We start from the raw sequence: 26,059 nt of genomic DNA, 5'->3' as shown, positions 1-26,059 counted from the left end.
GCAACAAACAACTCACCTACATATTAGTACTTTTAAAATCAAAACTAAGCATGATTATAATATCTGCTGTTTTTTGTGGCGGATCTAAGAGAATGATGAATGGTAACCACTACGGCACTACTTTTGGGTTTAGGTCAAGATGAAAAGAAAAATATAGAAGAGCAAGTAATTTACACCAAAGAGTTTTATATAGTCTGTGAATGAAGTTGGCACTAGTAGAGGCTTGTAGGCTAGTAGCTAACTCATAAAGCTCAAGAAAATAACATATGTTTTTCAACGTGAAAAGATATGTGGCACCAGTGGCTTTGCGTGTCAAAGGAATATGTCTCGAGGGAGGAGGCGTTAAGCAGTGGACGATGGTGTTGTTAGGGATATCTCATCTGGGTAATGAAATTTGGAATTGGGAATACCTGTTTCTAAACAGGTCACCCGAATTAAGCTGGGTTCTAATAGATTAATGGCTTCTTTTTTTTTTTTTTTTTTTTTTTTTTTTTTTTTTTGAGAAGAGATTAATGGTTTTTTAATGAGTCAGATTTTGGATATTAATTTTTAATGGTATGTCACTTAAAATTTGCCACATCATAACTCTATTAGCCACATAGGCACTAAGACTAACTATTGTTAGTAGAATGACCAATTGGGCTCATTTTTTAAACTTAAGGGATCAATAGTGTTCATTTCAAACTTAAGGGACTAATAGCACTTAGAAAGTAAACTTAAGGGACCAATAGTGTACTTTCGCCAATTAACAAACTAAAAAGTAAAAAGAGCAGAAAACTTACATTTTGAGTCTTCACAAGCAAAGAAATTGTATTCTTGTCCAGCTTTCCACTTATTGCTCTTGAAAAACAACAGTACATGCAGTTGAAATACCATATTCAACAAAGAAATTTCAAGTAATTCAATAGGTTCAGATAAACAATATGGATCAAGGAAAATCAACAATTTATTTTTATAAGTAGAAAAACAAACCTTAAGAAGGATATGTAGTAAGACAACAACTCTTCATGGCGGAAGTCAAATGAATAAGTAATTAGGTAGTTCATGTATTCATTACTGAACATATAGTCTGCAACAATAGGGTAGAGCATTAAATTTATCCAAAATTCATATAACTTGCGGAGAAACTAAAGTGCAAACTAAGTTCTTTCTTCAAGAACAAACTTACATATTGCATGTTCGCTTTTTAGATTCTGGATCATAATACTCATTGTCTGCAGTAGCTGAAGTGAAACGATCATAGTTCTGCTAATCTTTAGTATACGTACAAATTGTCCCATGACTTGCTTCTCCATGAAAAACCTGCCAAGAGCCAGAATTACTAAAATTGCTGGCAGAAAAACATATGTACATCAAGGAACACTATGCATTGAGAAGTCTCACTCAAAAAAGCTTGAGTCATTTTGGTCACCATATGTTATCAACTCCGCAATTGATCTCAGTGCCTCAATAACAAAATCCTTCATGAGGGAACACCATTTGTAACATTGGTAAATCGACAAAAACAATAGCAGTGAGAGCATTCAGTGAAAGTAGTGCAAAGAAAATAGATATCAGTTACCTTGTTAACTTCATTCACAATTTGAATTTTTGTCAGCTGCTCAGTGAGATACCTGCATTAGACAATAATTAGTCAAAGAAATATTCACTATAACCATCAGATATCATATGTTAATTTCTTTAAGACACCAAACCAGCCCAGGAATAACCCAGTACTCCTGAGGCACAAAGAATTGTGCTCAGGGCAGCTTGCAGGGAAAAGAATAAAGCACCAACTATGAATTGAAGAGAATTAATTTAAGGGAAAATCCATACTATACCAATGCACAGCATGCATATTTCCTTTGCTAAATAGAATTGGTTCATATATCATATGATTTTTTCTATGAATAAAATAATTTATTAAAATATAGAACTATTACATTACACAAGAAGTTTTAAACTACTAACCCTAACTGATTAGAATCTAAAGATCAACATATAAGAAATCTGTAAAAGAAACAATAGGTATGTTGCCTAATGCAATCATCCAATCATACAATGGATGTAACATGGAATAGGACATTTAACACCACCAAAAGTCCTGTTATTCCTTTCTCACCGTATGGTCAACAAGATACATAAAGGAGCAGCCTTCCAAATTCTTACACCCCTGTGATTATGGAACCTGCCTTGCCAACAAGCCAGCATTTGAACCATCATCTTTGGGCTTCAGCATAACCCAAATAACGCAAACACAAGAGACAGCGGGATTTCTAAAGTCATTATATGACTAGTCTTCGCCTTCTCTTTCGTTCTCTATTGCAAGGTTCCTAGAATTACTATATTTCTTCAGCTTTCACTAGTTTTGTATTCTACTACTTTTCCTTTCCTTTCTAAGTTTCTTGCTGTTCTGTTCTGTTCTGTGTTTTACTCTATGTATACAACCCACATACTTGGGTAGCACCATTTTTTTAAATCAATGAATGATTTACTTATCAAAAAAAAAAAAAAAAAAAAAAAAAAAAAAAGGAAGAAGACAGCAGGTAGCCATAAACATTGAAGCAAAAGATGACCCACCATCTCTCCGCTATTCTCACATACAGCAGCAATCCAAAATCATAATGGGTCGCTTTTGCAAATTATCAATAGCCAAGATACCCAGGGCTGTTGTCCATGTGAAAAATGCAACCTCACGAAGCACTCTAGCTCCCCATATGCTTTGCCATGGAAAAGAAAGCTTCTCAAAACATCATAATACAATTTGAGATCAAATTTTCCGCTCATAGTTCAAGTCTAGGAAATCCGATCCTCACCTAAGTAGATGGGAACCCTTCAACCTCGAGATTCAACTCAGATATTCATAATTTTTTTTGTTGAATGTGAGGGGACATTAAAGACAAATAGCATAAATAATGTACATACATTTATACAATGTGATGACAAACCATATCCTCGTCCTACTGTAAAGATTTTCTATTTCAAAGTGATATGTTCTTTCTTTTGTTCAGTGTCAATGTCTTTGCTTCTTAGAAAAATAACTCTCATAATCAGAAAAATTCATATTGTATTACAAATTAGGCAATGCTTGACATTCCACAATTCCTTCCCTCACAAGACGTGGTTTATATCAATCTTGCTACTGCAGAAAAATCAAGAACGGCTCAGGATTTCCTAATAACTGATAAATAAGAACACACTCTTGCTAATCTGCAAAGGGATAAACACATATCTGTCTAACAAACGTAGAAAGAAGAGACCAAGGAGGCAGAGGGTACAAAAAGAAGATGCAGCAGCAATAATACAAAGAACTTTTTTTTTTCGCTATTTTTAAGTCACACCCACAACCTCACCCTCCATACAAGAGTTTGATTACAAGAGCCTACCCCACGTTTAGACAGAGGGAGATTAGGGGAAGAGAAGGGCGCCTACCCCTATCCCTATAGAACTATAGCTCATTGTGACATTACCTTAAATCCGAATTGGTGTCCAAAAACTGAAGCCACTTGGTTAAAGGTCAACACACAACGCAAATGCTAGCGCTGAAAACTCAAGGTATTATCAATATCATCACTTACTTTTGCAGACACCAAAAAGCAATAATGATACAATATACACGTCGGCTACTTGTTCACACACACTTATAGGCAGTGAAAGTGTACCATACTAAGTTAGTTCAAAATTCTAATTTTTTTTCTATCAAAAAAAAAAAAAAATTGAACAAATTGAGAAATTACTAAGTTAGTTCAAAATTCTAATTTTTTTTCTATCAAAAAAAAAAAAAATTGAACAAATTGAGAAATATTGTCACCATCACTGATACACATAATCATATACACAAAAGGAAACAAAATTGACCTTAATAGCTATTAAAAAGAAACGAAATTGACTATTTGGTCGATTCTTAAACTTATGCACAAATTGAGTGCATAAGTTTGAAACTCAAAATTTGTAGTCAGTCATAAAAATAAAAATAAAAATGAAAATAAAAAAGCATAATTACAAAATATAATTTGAGCTTAACCAAGATTAATGTATATAACAATTAAGAAGAAAAATAGAGGAAGCAGACCTGAGTTCGTCTATGGAGAAGCGATCCCTAGATTTCCAGAAGGAAAACCACATGATTATTGGCAAATCAGAACTCTCAACTGGAATTCATTCTTAGCCCAAACAATCGGATGTCATTTCGAATTCCAATTCAATCGGAAAAGAGAAGCTGAAGCACGTGAAAAAAGAAAGTAGTTTTTGTCTGCTTGTTTGGTTGTTTTTATGAAAACAGAGAGAAAAAAATTTCATTTCCAGAAACAGAAAGGCAGAGAGAGAGAGAGAGAGAGAGAGAGATGGGCATAAAGGCGTTGTGGAGCTGGCGATGTACGGATTCGTGGGTCGGGTTAAATTGAATTCACTTCCGGTCTTGGGTTGGGCCTCACTTCTTCCATTGGTATAGCCGTATTTATCTATAATATCTAACTTTTCTGAACGAGACTTTTATATGATTTAAAAATACTCACGTTAATGAAGAATAACTTCAGAATCATAATCCATCTATATTTATACTATATATAAGAGGTTTTTTTTTCTTAAACTAAACTTTTATATAATTCAAAAATACCCTAATTAATGAAATGTAATTTTTTTTAAAAATAGGGTCATAAATGTCAAATAACAAATTTTATTTTAAATTGAAAAAGAGAACTCTTAAAATTTAGAATTTTTTTCCTTCACGTTCATATTTTTATTCCCTAAAACTTAGTCTTTTTTATTCCTTTTTCATTTGAATAAAAGTAAAACACCTCCAATTTAAAAAATTAAGAGAACTCCAAAATTTTAGTCTTCTTTCCCTACACGCTCATCTTATTTTTTCTACTATTGACATCTCGCAACGGTCGAGCACCATACATGGCGACATTCGCGCCTTTCACGAAGCTCGAGTGCTGTGAAAGAAGGATTGAACCTCTGGTGTGTGACTAGATTAAGTCAATTTTAATCTACTATTACCAAAAATAGTGAAGTCACCACCAATCATTGGGTTTTTTTAAGGTGTTGTTGATCGTTGGACTTTATTTGATTTTATTACCAATCCTAGGTTAAGAAAAATTGTCGTTTTTCCTAATGTAATATGGATGGTAAAAAAATATTGATTCTTGAGTTCAGAAGTTTGATTACGTGTGGGGGAATGTGTTAGGCACCCCATAAGTTGGCAGTTAAAAAACAAGATATTGGCATTGTAGATACCATATTTTGTCTACCTTCAATTTGCATGCCGAACCCTGAAAATTCCAAAAATATTAACTTTTCTCCATGGGGCCATAGAAACACCTAGATTGACATGGTACAACCTATTTGAACATTGGAGCACTCGAAATGCCATTTTAGGTCAAAATTTTCAAAATGCCCCTAGTCAACCCTTGGTTAACTGAAGGTCAAAGTTCATCAAAATTATTCCAAAATAATATTTTTCATGCGTCTACATCAAACCTAAGCTACTCAAAGATTTTCGTCAATTTTGACCAAGTTTGACTCAAGGTGGACTCGTGAAGGCACTGAAAACCCTAATGTTGATCCGACCACCTGAATGGGTTAAAGCTAGTTTCATTGCAAAGAGCATCAAATTTGCTTTCCAACGACTATTCATGGGTCGAAATTGGAGTTAAAATGGTTAAGATATCTTGAAAACCGTGTTAGGCATGTCAACTTGCCTCTCAAGGCCACACCTTTTGATTTAATTGTTGGATTTTCAATTTCTTTAGTGTTCTAGAAACTAGACATCTATACCTTTCCAAAGACACTAAGATCAACTTAATTAGAGTTTGGGAAGGCCTTCAAATATGTGATCTAAGCCAGAACCGAAAAGCTATTGGAAAAAGACGAAATTGTTAATGTCAACATACCTGACTCGGTGGCCATTAAAGGGCTGCCAGCCTCGAAACGAGTGCCAAATGGTTATAAATACCCCTTAGACCCTAGATTTCAAAAAAAAAAAAAAAGATTGATTAAGTCAATTTTAATCTACTATTACCAAAAATAGTGAAGTCACCACCAATCATTGGGTTTTTTTAAGGTGTTGTTGATCGTTGGACTTTATTTGATTTTATTACCAATCCTAGGTTAAGAAAAATTGTCGTTTTTCCTAATGTAATATGGATGGTAAAAAAATATTGATTCTTGAGTTCAGAAGTTTGATTACGTGTGGGGGAATGTGTTAGGCACCCCATAAGTTGGCAGTTAAAAAACAAGATATTGGCATTGTAGATACCATATTTTGTCTACCTTCAATTTGCATGCCGAACCCTGAAAATTCCAAAAATATTAACTTTTCTCCATGGGGCCATAGAAACACCTAGATTGACATGGTACAACCTATTTGAACATTGGAGCACTCGAAATGCCATTTTAGGTCAAATTTTTCAAAATGCCCCTAGTCAACCCTTGGTTAACTGAAGGTCAAAGTTCATCAAAATTATTCCAAAATAATATTTTTCATGCGTCTACATCAAACCTAAGCTACTCGAAGATTTTCGTCAATTTTGACCAAGTTTGACTCAAGGTGGACTCGCGAAGGCACTGAAAACCCTAATGTTGATCCGACCACCTGAATGGGTTAAAGCTAGTTTCATTGCAAAGAGCATCAAATTTGCTTTCCAACGACTATTCATGGGTCGAAATTGGAGTTAAAATGGTTAAGATATCTTGAAAACCGTGTTAGGCATGTCAACTTGCTTCTCAAGGCCACACCTTTTGATTTAATTGTTGGATTTTCAATTTCTTTAGTGTTCTAGAAACTAGACATCTATACCTTTCCAAAGACACTAAGATCAACTTAATTAGAGTTTGGGAAGGCCTTCAAATATGTGATCTAAGCCAGAACCGAAAAGCTATTGGAAAAAGACGAAATTGTTAATGTCAACATACCTGACTCGGTGGCCATTAAAGGGCTGCCAGCCTCGAAACGAGTGCCAAATGGTTATAAATACCCCTCAGACCCTAGATTTCAAAAAAAAAAAAAAGATTTTGGGCATTTTCGAGCACTTTTCTAGGTAAATTCTCTCTTTTTTCCTCTCTAAATTCTCTCTCAAACGCATCCAAAAACATTTGATTCCTCTCTTTTCTCAACAATCAAAAGGTAGTGTTCTTGCACTCTTTTTCCTCTCATTGGTCTTAGAACCTTGGATTGGAGGTTCTTAGGGAGTAGATGTGGCTTTTTAGCTACAATCTACACCCTTTGCTTTATCTTGCTTCATAATATGTTTTATTACTTTTCATAATATATCCTTGCTTTATCTTTCTTTCTAGCATGTTTCATAGCTTTTCTAGCATGTCTCCTTGCTTTCTATCATATTTTATTACTTTGATGATGTTGACCTAGCCTTATTGGGTTATGATATGTCTAAATAATGTGTTTGTGCTTAGATTCACATGTTTATGTGCTCTTTGTTTTGTTTATGCTTAGATATACATGTTTATGTTCTCCTTGCCATGTTCATATGTCTAGGTCTACATGTTGGTTGCTATGCCATGTACCTCTATAGCCTTTTTGTCTCTTGATGTACCTTTTTCTTGTGTTTTGGCCCTTTAGGTAGGGTGTAGATCTAGATCATGTGGTCTAGGTCTACATCCATACACCTAGACCTATATCAAAAGGTTTGGATCATTTCTTTTATGCATGTGTATGCTTGCTTGTTTCCATGCTTTATATCCATGTTTGCTTGTCTAGATCTAGTCTTTGCCATGCTTTTTGCCTTTCGTGGGCTTATGCTTGTCAGTATTTAGGGTCACTTACTTATGTGGTTGCATTTGTCCCTCTTGTGGCTTGTTTGGATGTAACCGCTTGTAAGACACATCTTCGTGATGTTGGTGTGCTTGATACACACCTTTCTCCACTCTGTGCAATGATTTTATGCTTGCCTTGCTTGTTTTGTGCCACCTATTTGGCTTTCTTTGCTTCTTTGCATCTTTGCATGCTAGGCTACATGTTCATGCATGAGTCCTTTCTTGCTTGTGTCATCCAGCTTAATTCCTATTATCTCATACGGGTTCACACCCGTCTTTGATACACAAGACCTCGAGTCCCTTTAGGAATTTTACTTGATGGCGCGTGTGTTATTCATACTCCAATCTCATGGAATTATGGACACCCAATCCAAACCTACATTTATCCTCTTAGGACACCCTCTTTTTTCTAATAACATGTTTGTATGCCTCCATTTGGCTCTCTTTGCTAGTATGTCTTTTTGCATGCTCTCTTTACCTCTTTGTTATCTCATTTGCTTGTCTATTGGCTGCTTTCCTTATTTTTTGCACTTATATGCTTGGAGTGAGAACGCTTACAGCAAGGGCAGAACTCCGTAGGTGTGAGCAAAAAAGACAAGGATGCAAGCAAGAAGACGCAAGCCCAAAAAGGGCAAGGTTCAGTAGATTAGGAGGCCTAACCTCCCCAGGTGGTTCTTTCTCTCTCTCTCTCTCTCTCTCTCTCTCTCCAAGCTTTTTCCCTAGAAGCATGTATTAGGGTTTCCTCCCCATGTATCCTTTATCATTCTTGCACTTTGCTTGGGCCGTATTCCTTGGGTATGGCATATGTCTATTTTACATTTCCTATACCTTGATGGGCCATACCCTTGGAATGTTAGCAAAGTCTGCTTTACTTTCCTACTCTGTGTGATAGCATTGTGCATGATGTATATATATCTATGTATGCTTGTATGTGGGTGATCGTGCACTTGTATAATGGACCATCATGGCTATATAAGAACCACTCTTTAACCATGAGTGCTTTTGACCTTGTAGGGTGGGTATGTGCTTAAGTCAATTGTTGTAGGTGCATATTTACATTATATTATATGCATAATCATCACGATGTGATTGTCCTGATCCATGTCACCAAGTGACATTGATTTCCTTGTGTATGCGACACACATCAATATGTTTGATGCTTTGAGGGGCTCCAACTTATCCTAGCACAAGCATGTTGGCGCTCGTTGTTTGCACAAGCATGAAACCCTACTAATGCGTGATAAGAATGCAAAATGTCATATTTTTCTCCCTTAATGTTTAGTCTTTTATATTTATTTGGTACCTAAATGTACTCATTATTTTTATATTTTGATTTAGAATGCAAATGGAGGCATTAAGTGTAAAACATAGTTATTTTGGACAGCTTTGACATTGCTTCGTAATATGGACATAACTCTCTCATCCAAACTCCAATTGAGATGATTCAAGATTTTGTGGAACGCCAAGACAAAGCTCTACAACTTTCATGTTTTGAGTTTTGAGAGATATGAGCCGTCTCAAGGTCGAAATCGGGTTTAAAGTTGCTGCATCTGCATTGTTGACGTTCTGGAATGTTCCTTTGCTTGAAATTCTAATATGCAAATCTGATGTGGTTTATTTTTGGAAACTTTCAAATCTGATGCACGAAATTTCTAGTTGAAAAACATCACTTTTCTAGTTATATTAGGACTTTGTTTTATTTTTAATATTTTTTCTTAATTAGTCAAATTTGGATATTATTATTTAAAATATTTTTAGGAGATTTTGTAGGCTTGGGAAAGGGGGAATTAATGTGTAAAAGGGGGAGGAGAAATCAGATTGGACACACACACGCCTCTCTCTCCCCTTTTCTCTGATATTTTTCCTTTGAGTTTTCTGTCATGACTCTACATGACAAAAACTTTTATACTTGGTCGAAGGAAACTGAAGCCTTAGAATCAATAAAACTGTGAGATCTAATTTGTTTTTATTGTTCAATTTATGCTTTGAATAACAGATGTTCTTTTGTGCCTATTTTCATGATTGTCTCATTTAATTACTAGTAGGCCTACTAGTTTATTATTCGTTGCAATCTACTGCTAGGTTAGATATCAAATCCATAATTGTTTGATCTCTCTAATTTGTGAAGCAACTAAATTTAATGATTTGCTGCATCAGAAATTATTAGATTTTAGGAAGAATGCTTGACTAAATTAAATGTAACCGCTTGTGTTTGTGTTGTTTAGCTTCATCGATCTCTCTAGTTCTTAAGGCTACTACTAAATTAAACATTTAGCGCTTGTCTTGGGTTGTTTAGTAGTTAGGGTTAATTAGATCGCTTATTTTCTAATTAACTACAACTAACGAGAGATAGGAAAATAGTTCCAACGGTGAATATTCAAAGTGTAAATTGACATATACTTGCATCGATGATCAGTTGTAAAATTCCGATGGTGGATGTTGACTTAGACCAAGGTTTGTTCTCTTGATTGATTTTGATACTTTAATTTGAATTGTTCCTTAGTTGTTTTTTCTTAAAATTGTTTTCATTATACTCAAAACCCCACATCCTTGCTCACGGAGCATAAAATTAGGGTAGATACTCTCCATGGGAACGATTCTTACTCACACTACTACATATATTTTTAGGAGTATAGGTTTTATTTTTGGACACCAATACGCCATAGCACACCAAATGCGAAGCTTTGCTAAATTTTCGCTGTGAAAATGGGGCACCTCTATCGCCATATTCTCACAGCGAAAGCTTTGTGAGAATAGTGTTTTGTGTGCTATGATGCACCTGAGGAGAAGTGCTGCCAGATTTCTGCCACGAAAATAAAGAGAAATGCTACCAGATTTTGGTCATGGAAATTTGGCACTAATTCCCAAACACAATAGGGAAGCCTCAATTGAGACCACACATTTCCCAAAACCAAACCCCAAAGCCCAATTCGTTTAAAGCCCCCAAAAGCTAATGTCAATTGCTTGTTTTCAATTGCCAACGTGCTTAAATTAATATTTTACCAAAATACATGACTGTCTACAAATAGGCGTTGTGGGGGTAGATAGGCATTGTGGGGTGCTTAATACCTTCACCATACCTAACCAAACTTCCGAACTCAAGAATCAAGATTTTTTATTCGTCCGTATTGATGGCAACTTCACTTTCCTTTGGTTACTCAATTAAAATTGACTCATTTTCCAATCACACACTAGAGTATAACCTTCCTCCACAACACCTGAGCTCCCAAGCCTGGACTCTTTAGGCACGCACGAGCGTCGCTGCGATGGGTGGTTGAACCACCACGAGGCATCGATAGACATTAGCTCTCAAGGCTTTTAAAAGAATTAGGTTTTGAGGCTTAATTTTGGAGAAAGGTGTGGCCTTTATCAATACTTTTCTGGCACATTTGAAATCGTTACCACATTTCCACCATGAAAATTCGACAGCATTTTGCCTTATTTTCATGGCGAAAATTCGGCAGCGTTTCGCCTCATGTGCATTATAGCACACAAAACACTATTCTTACCAAACTTTTGCTATGAGAATATGACAAAAAGATGCCCCATTTTCACAATGAAATTTTCATGGAGTTTTGCGTTTGGTGCGCCAACAATGTTTCATACCTATGTATACAGCATGCATTAGTATGTTCAAACTAAGGCAAGCCAAGGCTCACAAAAGCATTAAACACACAAACGTGTGTCACATAAACGGAAAAATCAATGTCACTAGCTGACATGGATCGAAGCAATCACACTGTGACAATCATGCACACAATGTAGTATGAATATGCATCTACGACAGTCACCTTGAATACATACACACGCTCCAATGTCAAGAGCACCCATGATCATAAGGGGAGTACCCTCCTAACCATATGAGTTTATCATACACAATGCAGGATCATCTTAAAACAAACAAACAAACAAACACACACACACACACACACACACACACACACACACACATATATAAAGCATGCAAAATGCAAGCACACAAAGTAGGAAAATAAAGTAGACATTATCAACATTCCAAGGGTATGGCCCAACAAGGTACAAGAAAAGGTAAATCAAACATTGCCACACCTAAGGAACGTGGCCCAAGCAAGCTACAGGAAATGTTATTCAAACATTGCCTACATCCAGAAAGTATGACCCAACAAGGTATAGGAAAGGTAAATCAAATATTGTCATTTCCTAAGAATGCGGCCCAAGCAAGGTACAAGGAAAGAAAGTCCTAGTCTAGAAAGCTATAGACATAGTTCTACAAAAAGGGCTAAGAGAGAGAGAGAGAGAGAGAGAGAGAGAGGAGAGAGAAGCACATGGGGAAGCTAAGCAACACAAAACCTAAGAAAACATCGTTTTCCAACACATAAAAACCAATATAGTGGAAGCAACACAAAACCTACTCCATTTATGAGAGATAACATTCAATCTTTAATTCTAGAAAAAAGAATAGTAGACATCTCAGTTTATACCCCTTACAACTCAAGCTCGCGTTCTCCAATGATAATATCACTACTTATAACTAGTGAATGGCCTTGCCAAAAGAGCTATTTAAGCAATGTAGATATCGTATTTTTTTCACCCTCGATTTGAGTGCCGGATCCCTAAAATTCTAAAAATATTAACTTCTCACCATAGGACTATAAGAAAATCTAGATTGACGTGGCACAACTCATTCAAGTATTGGAATACTCAAAGTTTCTTTTAAAGTCAAATTAACCAAAATGCCCCTGGTCAACCTTGGGTTGACCAAAAGTTTAAGTTGTCAAAATCACCCCAAAACTACATTTTTCATGTTCTAAAATCAAACCTAACCTATTCAGAGAATTTTGTCACCTTTGACCAACTTCGACAAAGTTAGACCTGAGGTTAATTCCCGAGGGCACTAGAAATCCTAATTTTGATCCAACCTTCAAAACAGATTGAAACTAATGCCATTGTGAAGATTATTGAATTCCATTTCCAAAGACTATTCATGGGTCAAAATCGAAGTTAAAACAGTTGAGATATCTTGAAAACCGTGCTAGGCGCATCAACTCGTTTCCCAAGGCCATAACGTATGATCCGACCATTGGATTTTCGTTATGTTAGGTGTTCTAGAAACTAGGGGGTGTTTGGTACATGAGTTTGAAAGCATATGTTTTGTTTTTTGAAAACATGTGTCAAAATTCGTGTGAATAAAAAAGTGTATAAAAATGCGTGTAATGTTGTTTAAAAACTGAAAATGTGTGTTTGAGTGGATGTACCAAACACCCTCTAGACATCCATACCTTTCTAAGGACACCAAGATCAACTCAATCAGAGTTTGGGAAGGCCATTAAATGGGTGATTGAAATCAGAATCGAAAAAGATGGAACAGCTGATGTCAGCAGTAAGCCCCAGCGCATCCTAAAGGGCCACTGAAGCTGACAGGCGGTCCTTCAAGGGCCATCGAAAGTTGAACAGTCACAAAAGCTCCTTAAATACCCCCAAACACCCCATAACCAAAAAAAAAAAAAAAAAGGCATTTTGGAGCATTTTCTAGGAAGATTCTCTCTCTCTCTCTCTCTCTCTCTCTCTCTCTCTCTCCAAAATACACAAAAACCTTTGATTTCTTACTTTTCCCAACAATCAAGAGGTAGTGTTCTCGCTCTCATTTTCCTCTCCTTGCTCTTGGTACCTTAGATTTGAGGTTTAGGGGTGTAGATGTAGCTTTTTAGCTACTATTTACACCCATTTAATTTCATAGCATTTTTATTGCTTTTTATTGTTTTCTAACTTGTTTTATAGCTTTTTCTAGCATTTATTTTGATTTATCTTGCTTCTTAGCATGTTTTATAGTTTTCCTAGCATGTTTACTTGTTTTATAACATGTTTTATTGCTTTGATGTTGTTGGCCTAGTCTTCTTGGACTAGGATATGTCTAATTTTCATGCTTGTGCTCTTTACCGTGTTTATGTGCTTCTTGCCATGTTTATGTGTTTGGATCTACATGTTCATGTTCTTAAATCTTCATTTGGATGCTATGCCTAGTGCTTTATAGTTTTGTATCTCTTGATTATGCCTCTTTCTTGTGTTTGGCTTTTGGGTAGAATGTAGATCTAAATCTAGTGGTCAAGGCCTACATCCATACACCCAAGCTTCAATAAAGGGTTTGGATTAGTTACTCTATGCATGTTTATGCTTTGTTTGCTCTTTTCCATGCTAGTTTGCTTAGATCTAAGCCTTTGCCATGTTTTTGCTTGTTTTCCCTTTTGGGTTTGTGCTTGTTTGTCTTTAGGGCCACTTACTTATTTGGTTGCATCCATTCCCCTTTGGTAGCTTGTTTGGATGCAATCATGTGTGAGGGTACATCTTCGTGATGTTTGGCTTGCTTACCACTTATCTTTCTCTCCTTTGCTTAGATTTGCATGTTAGGGTTTCACATGTTAGCCCTTCTATATTCCTTATAACATGTTTACCCTTTCCCTTTGTGTGAGCACATGCTTTGCTTCCTTTGTGCTTGCTATGCTTGTTTTGTGCCATCTTGTTTAGCTTTTTCTTTGTTTTGCTTACATCGTTGCATCCTTGTTTATGTCTTCATACATGTGTTTCTGTGTGCTTGTTTTTGTCATCAAGCCTAGTTCCTACCTAGGATTTCGTGTAGGTTCACACCTATCTTTGTATAAGAAATCCTGAGTCCTTTTTAGGAATTTTTCTTGATGGCACAAGTGTTTTTCGTACTCTAATATGATGGAATTATGGACACCAAATCCAAACCTACATTTGTCCTTCTACGACACCCTTTTTTGCTTGGTAACATGTTCATTCAATAACATGCTTATTTGTGCCTTTGTGTGCTTTCCTTTGTTTGTTTACCCTTTTATGTGCTTTCCTTATTTCTTTGTTATCTCTTTTGCTTGTTTGCTAGTTTTGTGTTTTTCTCTGTTGTTGCATGTACACCCTTGGAGTATGGGTGCAACTTCCAAATGTAAGTTTAAAATGACAAAATGCAAGTAAGAAAACACAAGCCCAAAAAGGGCAATGTTTAGTAGATTAGGAGGTTAGCTTCCCCCGAGTGGTTTCTTTCTCTCTCTTAGCCTTTTTTTTAGAACCTTGTATCTAGATTAGGCTTTCATTCCTTGTATCCTGCTTTGGGCTGCATTCTTAGGGTATAACAATGTTTGTTTTACAATTCTTGTACCTTGTTAGTTCATACCCTTTGGATGTAGATGATGTCAGCTTTATCTTTCATGTACCTTGCTTGGGCCGCGTTCATTGGGTATAGCAATGTCTGATTTACTTTTCATGTACCTTGTTAGGCCCTACCCTTGGAACATTGGCGATGTCTGGTTTATTTTCCTGCTATGTGCTTGCATTGTACATGATATACATATATATATATATATATATGCATGCATGCATGCCTGTGGATGGTCATGCACTTTGTCTGATGGACTCCTATGGTTAGGAGGGCAACCCTCTCGTGATCATGGGTGCTCTTGACCTTATAGTGTGAGTATGCATTCAAGGCGACTGTTATAGGTGTATATTCATGCTACATTGTGTGCATGGTCATTGCAGTGTGTTTATCTTGATCCATGTCAGCTAATGACATGTCTCCCTATGTATGCGACATGAATCAGCATGTTTGATGCTTTGGAGAGCTTTGGATTGCCTTAGTATGAACATTTTAATACACACCATATATACAGACATAAAACCCTGCTAGTGCGCCATAGCACAACAAATGCGAAACTCTGCCGGATTTTCACCGTGAAAATGGGGCACCTTTGTTGCCATATTTTCACTGTGAAAGCTTGGTGAGAATAGTGTATTGTGTGTTATGACACACTAGAGGCGAAATGCTATCGGATTTTTACTATGAAAGTAAGACAAAATGCTACCAAATTTTCATCATGGGAATTTGGTAACAATTCCAAATGTGCTAGCAAAGTATTGATAGAGACCACACATCTTCCAAATTCAAACCTAAAACCCATTTCTTTTAAAGCCTCGAAAGCTAATGCCAATAGCTTGTTTTTAACTACCAATGTCCAAAAATTAAGGTTTTACCAAAATAAAAGGACTGTCTTTGAACAGGCACTATGGGGTGCCTAACACATTCCTCGCACATAACCAGACTTCCGAACTCAAGAATCAAGATTTTTTGACGTTCGCATTAGATTAGGAAAAACAACCTTTTTTTTCTTAACCTAGGATTGTTAATAAAATCAAATAGATTTAGGTTACTAATCATAGAAAAAACCCAGTGATTAGTGGTGACTTCACGTACCTTTGGTAAATATAGGTTAAAATTGACTTAATTCAAGTCACACACCAGAGGTCCTTTCACCCTCAACTCATAGCACCCAAGCTCAAGCTGCTAAGGCGCGAGCATCACTGCAATGAATGGTCGGCCGCTGCGAGGCATCGACAAGTGGAAGGATCTTTTTGTGCTTTAAAAACCTATATGAACCCTAGTCTTGTGTATGCAGGAACAATAGCTTGCGTACATATGAGCCTGTATATGTAGGATGAGTTAGCAAAGCTTTATAAGGAAATTTTTTGACAAAAATTGGTGCAAAGCTAATCCTACATTTCTTGGAAATGGTCCTGTGGTTAGGCCCGTTTTCACCTTACCTACCGTGGTTCAAAACTTGACACTTTGCCCACCTAAGATTACCTTTATTTGTCTCCCATAACCCATCACAGTTATAAATAGGGGTTAATATGTATTTTTGCTTATATTTTATTTCTCTCCTAAAACAAACATTAAAAAAATATAAAAATACAAAGAAACAAGTTTAAATAGGTTATTTAGCAAAGAAACAAGCTATATGCAAAACTAAATAGATAGAGCCAGGTATCAATTTTCATATGTCTCATCGTCTCTTTATCTCAAACTCACATTGCCTTTCTCTCTTAAACTCAAATCTATGATTTCTCTGTCTTATCTCTTCTCTCTCTGATGGTGGCTTTGAGAAGGTTGATCGGCTTTAGCCCATTTGCTATCATAAGCCCAAATCAAGGCCTTTTGACGAACAAAGTCTTAGGCCTAAGGTAACGAATATGCTATGGGCCTAGCATCCAAATCCTTCAAAGTCAAATGAACCTCTCTAGTCTTAGGCTTCCTTGTTGCATGTAAAGGCCAAGATGATGTGAGACTTATGGACCTTGAGAGGAAGGTCATAATCTATTCTAGCTAGAAGGTTACTTCAAAAAAAAAAAAAATGAAATGAATGAAAGATGAAGAGACCAAAGGTGATGAATACATTATTGGCTAATATTTGAGACAAAGGGCTGGAAATCTATGAGCACATTCTAATGAATGCCCATGAGTGTAAGATGAAAGCATATTGTAAGTGGACCAAGCCCTATGAAACTAGGGGCAAGGCCCATGAGAGAAAAGTGAGTGATTTCATAATTGGGCCTTCATTAAAATGGACTTAAAGATTTTCTTAAGGACGTCTAAATAAAAGAAGCTTTTAATTTGGGAGAAGGTGCAAAAGCGGCTCAAAACTGGCTGCATTCGCTAAGGCTTTGGTCTCGTTTATCAAAGTCTGATGCCATTCGAATAGGGTTTTGGAATTACCCTTACTTGTGTATTCTCATAGACCCTAAAAATGACAAAAACAAGTGCATAAAGATCATATTGGATAGAAATAAGTGAAAGAAAATCATTATAGCATGTTTTGGGCATAAAACTGCGACTGTAGGGCCAAGCATGCATGCACATATTTTGAGTGTGCTTGCGCATGCTGGAAGCTTATGTATGCATGTCTTTTGAACAAGCATGCGTATGCATGTACGTTGTAAGCACACACATGGCCCAAGCATATGGATGCATAGATGAAACTAGAACATGTTCATCACCATTCTCGACCCCCCTTGGATCAAAACTGAATAAACATGTTTTTACCCATCCTAAGCCATTATATTTTCATCTAAACCCTTCCCACAACAAAACCCAAGCATTTACAAGTCTAAAAATGAATTAAAACTGTAGATCAGAGAAAAACATAAAAATGAGGAACAGTTTTAAAAACTTACCAATCCGAGCCATGCATTACTTGATAGATGTTCCTCTAGCTTGTAGAGTAGTGTATGAGACTCATTCAACCTTGTAGCACCAATCTAGCGGGTGGAATTGAAGATATCGCCGAAAACTGTGTATGAAGTATTTGGAGCCATGGGTTTTAGAGAGGGTTTTGGAGAGAGTTTTTGAGAAAGATGGGGATTTCAGTTTTGGAGTTATATGAGAGAAGTGTAGAAATAAGGGAGAGGCAATGGATTTTTGTAGAGAAAGAGTGGGACTTGAAGAGTTAGAGAGAAATGAATAAATGAAGGAGAAGATGAATAGTTGTAAGAAAAAGAAACAGTTGGTAATAGTTGAGAAAATGAAGAAGCAGGAAAGACACCTGGTGGCTAAACTACATGTAATAGGCCACATTACTAAATTACGTGTATTTTAGTCACATGAAAAAATCCAGAACTTAGAATTTATAGAAAATTCCCCAAAAGTCTAGGAAATCATAAGGATATCCCCAATAGGTCTCAAAAGAATAAAGAAACCAAAAAAATCCTGAACTGCATCAAGAATTACAAAAATGCCCCTCAGTGGGTTGAGGAAGTTGGAAATTACATGGACACCTTGAAAGGTCCAAAAATGATGAGCCCGCTCTCTAGTGAGTCAATGAATTTCTAGAAAACTCCTAGTGAGTAGAGAAAGAACAAAATTTGCATAGAAACCCTCATGAAATCCAGAAAACCATAAGGAAACTGCTAGGAACCAAGATTTGCATGAGATTTGCCCCTTGGAGATTAGAAACTACAAGAAAACCCTAGAATGGTTGGAAAACCCCTTAAGTGAGTTTTCACCAAGGTTACAAGAAGACTACCATCACCATGAGAAGACATCAAACTTTATGCATATATCCCTCGGGAATTGAACATGCAGACACAAGTCTTTAGGAACTTTTGGTCCCAAGATGGAAGACAACAAAACTTGAGTACATATCCGTCTTGGAAATTGAACATGTACACCTAAACACGTAGAATACAAAATAGATTGAGATAGAGGAACTTGCCACCAAGAGTAGAACAGATTAAGACAAAGACAAAAGCCACTCAAAGAAGTATGAGGTAAGATATGTATCATTACTAGCTCGTAAGAGCACCTTGTTTATTTGATTGGCCTTTTTTTTTTTTTGGTGAATCTAGGATAGTGAGTCACTCGTCTTTTTCTTAACAATTGGCAAACCATGTTCTTGGATAGTGAACCTATCATTGCTCATTTCCTAAGTAACACATGTGCAATTTCGAACATACGAATCCCAAACAATTCTTTTGGATTACACCCCGCCCCATGTATGCATGTTGTTTGTCATATGTGTTGGTTAGGCTTAAGCCATACAATGACATTTTTTTTTTTTTTTTTTTGTCTCTTTTTTCTTTTGATTTTGTTAATGGAACTCACAGATCAAAAAAAGGGGCAACTGTAGACCCTCATTTTATACCCTTTACGACTTAAGCCCTTATTCCCCAATAATGACATCACTCGAAGGCCTAGGATTGATTTGGGGCCTGATCTTTTGAAACTTTGACTTGAAGGATGCTTTTGGTAAAGAAAATGTGCAAGGTAAACCCTAAGTATGTACAGGCATACATATGTATGCACACGCAAAAAAAGGGGCAACTGTAGACCCTCATTTTATGCCCTTTACGACTTGAGCCCTTATTCCTTATTGGGGCCTGATCTTTTGAAACTTTGACTTGAAGGATGCTTTTGGTAAAGAAAATGTGCAAGGTAAACCCTAAGTATGTACAGGCATACATATGTATGCACACGCAAAAAAAGGGGCAACTGTAGACCCTCATTTTATGCCCTTTACGACTTGAGCCCTTATTCCTTAATAATGACATCACTCGAAGGCTTAGGATTGATTTGGGGCCTGATCTTTTGAAACTTTGACTTGAAGGATGCTTTTGGTAAAGAAAATGTGCAAGGTAAACCCTAAGTATGTACAGGCATACATATGTATGCACACGCATACATTGAGCATGTGCAAACATGCCCTGTGTATGCGTACACATGTAGGGTTTCCAAATATCTATAAGGAAAGCTTTTGGACATTAAAATCATGTACAGTGAATCCCACGTCATCTGAGAGCTACCCTTTACCGCTCTATGATCATTATAAAATGGCTCCAAAGGCTCTTTTACCAAAAAAAGCTGGATTCACTAGAAAATAGTGAATTAAAAAAGGAGTTTTTATTTTAAAACATCCTTAGGTTAAAGTTTACTTAGTTGGGACCTATTTTAGTCTTGACTTTCGAGTTTAGGCTTAATAACCTTCTTGGTTTTGTTCTTGTTTAGATTGATTGAGGGGAATGGTCAAGTTAAAACTCTAAGGAGTTCTAGTGTTTGAGGTAACAATCTAACTTTGTCTCTTTCATTCTTGTTTGTTTGTTTATTTTTCTTTATATTTTAATGCTTTGATACATCTATTGTTAGCTTAGGATTGTTTTGTGTTCATATAAGTATGGGTGTAAGTGCCTTGCAACGAGCTTTTTGGGTTCCTGCTCGTGGAAATTATGCCTTGGCCTAGGGTGGACCATGGCGGAGAGAGTAAATGGAATCGCCACCAAGATTAGGTTTAGGAACCATAAATATAACACTCTTGTGGAAGGACTGATCTTTACCAGAGCATGTGTCCGCAGTTTAGGTATGGAGATAGGAAGGTGTTAAAGGCACCCAACCCGTAGGTCAGCCTCCACTCATTGTGTTTCAAATCTTAATCTCATTAAAGAGTCTTGTAGATACCGTATTTTGTCTACCCTCAATTTGCGTGTTAAACCCCAAAAATTCCAAAATACTAAATTTTCTCCATGGGGCCACAGAAATACTTAGATTGACGTGGCGCAACTTGCTTGGGCATTGGGGTAATCGAAGTGCCATTTTAGGTCAAATTGACCAAAATGCCCCTAGTCAACTTTTGGTTAGCTGAAAGTTAAAGTTGGTCAAAATCATCCCAAAACAACATTTTTCATGCTTTTACATCAAACTCAAGCTATTCGAAGATTTTGATTAACTTTGACCAAGTTTAACCTAAGGTTGACTCTTAGAGGCACCAAAAACCCTAATTTTGATCAAACCCTCAAAATGGGTTGAAACTAGTGTCATTGTAAATATTATTGAATTCCCTTTCCAATGACTATTCATGGGCTGAAATCGGAATTAAAACGGTTGAGATATCTCGAAAATCAGGAAGAGCGTGTCAAAGCGTTTCTTGAGGCCATAACGTTTGATTGGACCGTTGGAATTTCAACTTCTTTAGTGTTCTGGAAACTAGACATAGAGATCTTTCTAGAGACACTAAGATCAACTTAATCAAAGTTCGGGAAGACCTTCAAATAGGCATTCAAATTTGAACTGGGGAAGAAGCTGAGATTGCTGATGTTAGCATCAGACTCAGCAGTCACTAAAGGGAAGCCGAAAGGTCTTTTTTTCGGCTATTTAACCCCTAGACCCCTCTTAGAAAAAAAAAAAATGATTTTGGGCATTTTTGGACACCTTGCTAGGCAAATTCTCTCTTTTCCTCTCTAAAGTCTCTCCTAAACACATCCAAAAACCTGTGATTTCTCTCTTTTCTTAACAATCAAGAAATGGTGTTTTTATACTCTTTTGCCTCTCCTTGGTCTTAGGACCTTGGATTTGAGGTTTTAAGGGTGTAGATGTATCTTTTTAGGTACAATCTACACCCTTTGCTTTATCTTGCATTATAACATGCTTTATCGCTTTCCTTAGTATGTCTCTTGCTCTAGCTTTATTTGACTTCCTAGCATATTTTATAGCTTTTCTAGCATGTATCCTTACTTTCTAACATTTTTTTTCTTTGATGATATTGGCCTAGCCTTCTTGGGCTAGGATATGCCTAAATACCTTGTTTGTGATTAGATCTACATGTTTAGGTGATTTTTACCATGTTTGTGCTTAGATCTTCCTGTCTATGTGCTTTCTGCCTTTTCGATGTGCTTTTTGCCATGTTCATGCCTAGATATATATGTTCATGTGCTCTTTGCCATGTTTGTGTTTAGATCTACATGTTGGATGCTATTTCTTGTGCTTCTATAGCCTTTTATCTCTTGTTATGTCTTTTTCTTGTGTTTTGGCCCTTAGGTAGGGTGTAGATCTAGATCTTGTGGTCTAGGCCTACATCCATACACCTAGGCCTACATCAAAGAGCTTGGATTATTTCCTATATGCATGTGTTTGCTTGTTTGCTTGTTTGCTTGCTTCTATACTTTATGTATGTTTGCTTGTCTAGATCTAGGTTTTGCCATGCTTTGTGCCCTCTGTGGGCTTGTGCTTGTTGGTCTTTAGGGCCACTTGCTTGTGTGGTTGTGTTCGTCCTTCTTGTGTCTTGTTTGGATGTAACCGCTTGTGAGAACACATCTCTGTGATGTCAGTTTGCTTAATGCATACCTATTCTCCATTTCGTGTGATGTTATGGTTGCTTTGTGCCCCTGTTTGGCTCTATTTGTCTCTTTTTATCTTTGCACGCTTGCCTACATGTTCATGCATGAGTCCTTGTGCGTGCCCGTGTCATCAAGCCTAGTTCCTATGATCTCGTGTGGATTCACACTTGTTTTTGATACATAAGACCTTAAGTCCCTTTAGGAATTTTGCTTGATGGCACGTGCATCATCCATACTCCAATTTAATGGAACTATGGACACCTGATCCGAACCTACTTTTGTCCCCCTAGGGCACCCTATTGTGCTTGATAACATGCTTGTTTGCCCCCATTTAGCTCTCCTTGATAGTTCATCCCTTTGCTTGCTTTATTTCTAGTTGTTTCTTTGCTTGTCTATTGGCTTGTTTCCTTTGTCATTGCATGTACACTATTAGAGCAAGGGTGTTACTTCCTAGGCACGAGCAAAAAGGCAAGGATGCAAACAATAAGACACAAGCTTAAAAAAGGGAAATGTTCAATAGATTAGGAGGTTTAGCTTCCCTATGTGGTTATCTCTTTCTCTCTTTCTTAGCCATTCTTTAGAACCTTGTTTTAGGATTGTTATCCTTGTATCTAGTTTTAGGCCGCATTCCTAAGGTATGACATATGTTTCCCGCTCTGTGTGACAGCATTGTGCATGATGTATGTATTTATATATATATATATATATATGTGCTTGAATGTGGTGTAATCGCGCATTTTGTATGATGGACTCTCGTGGCTAAGAGAGCTACTTTCTCTAGTCATGAGTGCCCTTGACCTTGTAATGTGGGTATGCGCTCAAGGCAATTGTTGTAGGTGCTTATTCATGCTATATTGTGTGCATGATCATCACAGTGTGATTTTCTCGATCCATGTCACTTAAGTGACATTGGTTTCCTTGTGTATGTGACATGCATCAATGTGTTTAAAGTTTTGAAGGGCTTCAACTCATCTCAACACAAGCATGCTAGCACATAGGCATGAAACCTAGCTGGTGCACCATATTATACCAAACGCGAAACTCTGCTGGGTTTTCTTCGTGAAAACGGGGCACCTCTGTTGCCATATTCTCATAGCAAAAGCTTGAGAATAGCGTTTTATGTACTATAATGCACTTGAAGTGAAGCGCTGCCAGATTTTTACCACGAAAATAAGGCGAAATGCTGTAGGATTTTTGTCATGGAAATTTGGTAATGATCCCAAACACACTAGGGAAGCATCGATCAAGACCACACTCCTTTTTGAAACCAAACCATAAAGCCCAATTCACTCAAAGCCCCAAAAGCTAATGCCAATAGCTTGATTTTTAATTGCCAATGTCCTTAAATTCAGATTTTAGGAAAACAAAGGACTGTACAGGGACAGGCGTTGTGGGGTGCCTAACACCTTTCCTACAAGTAACCAAACTTTTGAACTTAGGAATCAAGATTTTTTATTTGTCCGTATTAGATTAGGAAAAATGCTATTTTTCTTAGCCTAGGATTGGCAATAAAATCAAATAGAGTTAGGTGACCAATCACACCTTACAAAAAACCCAATGATTGGTGGCCACTTTAGTTACCTTTGGTAACTTCTTCAAAATTCATAACACCCAAGCTCCTGAGCTTATAAATAGCGTGCACAAGTGTTGCTGCGATGGGTGGTCGACCACCGCGAGGCATCAACAGGTCTTTTAACATGTTATTCTAGACTCATACAAACTCTAACATGCATCTAACACAATCAACATGGCACCATCCCTAAGCCTAGCATTCATCTATCATGTCACAAAACACAAAAGGGGCAACAACAATACAAGGCAGATTAAACAAGCATATCTAGACATTCAAGCAATAAACCAAAACTCATGTCATTTAACCAAGCAATTCAAGCAACTCATACTTAAACACCCAAATGCATGTCCATGTGATTTATGCATGACTTACCTCACTGCAACACAACACCTATGTATCAATACATGTTTAAGTTCATATGCATGTTCATGGTATTTAATGAGGACACAAACCCTAATAAAATATTTAATTAAAAAAAAAAACATATTAATCTACTGACCTAGGACCCAAACATATGAAAAACAGGTTAAGCAGAGGTTAAACATGTGAAATAAAACAAATAAAAAGCATGGAAACGAAATCTGGGTTTCTAGGCAAGACTTTTACATATGCATACATAAGGTATGCGTACGCATCCTTACTGTATGCGTACACACACTTCGAGTATGCGTAAGCATGCATGTGCACACATACACGCCCAAAAACCTAAACCCAGCAACTAGAGCAGAAAACTAAACAAAAACAAGAAAATCTAACAACCTATCATGCTTCTAATATGAACACAAGGTAAACCTAAACTAACATGAGCATATAAAAAGAAATAAAAACATATAAACCAACAATAAAACAAACAAAAGTGAAGAGCCAAAGTTAGAACATTTACCTTAACACAAGAACTCTCTAGAACTTGATTTGATCGTTCCCCATAGTCAATCTAATCAACAACAAAACCAGCAAGTTAGTAAACCTTAGAACTTAAAGGTCAAGACCAAAATAGGTCCTAACCAAGTAAAATTTAACTTGAGGATGTTTTATTAAAAAAAAAAAAAAAACCTCCCTCTTTGATTCACTATTTTCTAGTGAATCTTGTATATTTCCCCTCCTTTTGAAAAAGTCATTTTATGGCTTTTTTATCAAGAGAGTCAATACTGTACTGGAAGCTATACCGGTTTGACTAGCGGTACGATATATTTTTTTAGATACCGGACAATATTGGTGTACCATTTCAAGTTTACCACTATTTTTTATATCTATAAATAAATATGTGTGTGTGTGTGTGTGTGTGTGTGTGTATTATAATAAATATAAAAGTTTACCATAAAACATTTCCTCAATTCAGAACTAATTATTCATGGTTTTAGACTTTAGTATCAAATAAAAGAAAAAAAAAACACAATATAAAAAATAGAAAACTTAAAAGTTACCATTGCCTACTAAGAAAACAAATAATACTAATAAGTTAATGCAAATAAGTTACCATTCTGCCCTAACAAATATTCAAAAATTACAAAACTTTAAAAAAAAAAAAATTCCTGTATTGGATGGTATTGCCCGAAATTGACCGATATGGCCGGTATTTAAACCAATACGAAACGTTGATGTTTCGATACTGGTATACATACTGGTCAGAATGGCCGGTACTGGTACAGTATTGACTACCTTGCTTTTTGTAGTTGTAAAATAGGGGTGTGTGGCAGCTCCTAGACAATGTGGAATTCGTTCCACACAAAATTATGTGCAAAAAGATTTCCTTTCATAGTTTATGGAACTCTATATGGTGCACACACTCGGGGTATGCGTGCATACCCTAAGTATGAGTGCACATGGTTTGAGCATGCGTGCGCATACATGTGTATGCATATGCATACTAAGGGTTTCTTGTGCTTTTTTTTTTTCCCCCAAAAATAAGTCTATTTTTTTTACATAAATAATTCCTCAAGTCAAGATTCTACGAGATTGGACCCCAAATCAACCTTGGGCCTTAGAGTAGTGTCGTCACTAGGGAATAGGGGCCCAAGTCGTAAGAGATACAAAATGAGGTGTCTACAATAAGAAGCATGATTGGTTACTAGAAGTGTGTTTTATTTGTTGTTTGTCCGCTATATTTTAGGTTAGTTATTCTGGTTATGAATGCATTATGGGTGTAACGCGCGGTTGGCCTTTCAGGGAATACATCTCGGGCGAGTGGACTAGGGCAGAGAAACAAGGAGTCGCCAACTAGTTTTATGGTTTAAGAACCATAAATATAGCACCCTTAAGTGGAAGGACTGATCTTACTACCAGAGTATGGGTTCAGAGTTTAGGTAC

The 26,059-nt window shown here is 36.7% G+C and overlaps 1 protein-coding gene across 2 annotated transcripts in view; it reads right to left on the bottom strand.

Moving 5' to 3' along the window:
* LOC112006887 (protein TRANSPARENT TESTA 9) overlaps positions 1-4,344 on the bottom strand; it is a 58,350-nt gene extending 54,006 nt beyond the window's left edge. The window contains exons 1-6 of one of the 2 annotated variants that reach the window (XM_065760087.1): positions 4,052-4,344; positions 1,562-1,613; positions 1,384-1,460; positions 1,169-1,302; positions 973-1,069; positions 783-840 (exon numbers count right to left, since the gene is read on the bottom strand). In XM_065760087.1, the coding sequence (XP_065616159.1) occupies positions 783-840; positions 973-1,069; positions 1,169-1,302; positions 1,384-1,460; positions 1,562-1,613; positions 4,052-4,104 (471 nt within the window). In that variant the 5' untranslated portion in view covers positions 4,105-4,344. The remainder of the gene's footprint in view (positions 1-782; positions 841-972; positions 1,070-1,168; positions 1,303-1,383; positions 1,461-1,561; positions 1,614-4,051) is intronic. The other variant, XM_065760093.1, reaches the window with a different exon arrangement.
* Positions 4,345-26,059: the final 21,715 nt, after the last annotated feature.

Source organism: Quercus suber, unplaced genomic scaffold (assembly GCF_002906115.3).
Source record: "Quercus suber isolate HL8 unplaced genomic scaffold, Cork oak 2.0 scaffold_17, whole genome shotgun sequence".
NCBI classification, from domain to species: Eukaryota; Viridiplantae; Streptophyta; class Magnoliopsida; order Fagales; family Fagaceae; genus Quercus; species Quercus suber.
This window is presented reverse-complemented; position numbering and strand designations above follow the sequence as displayed.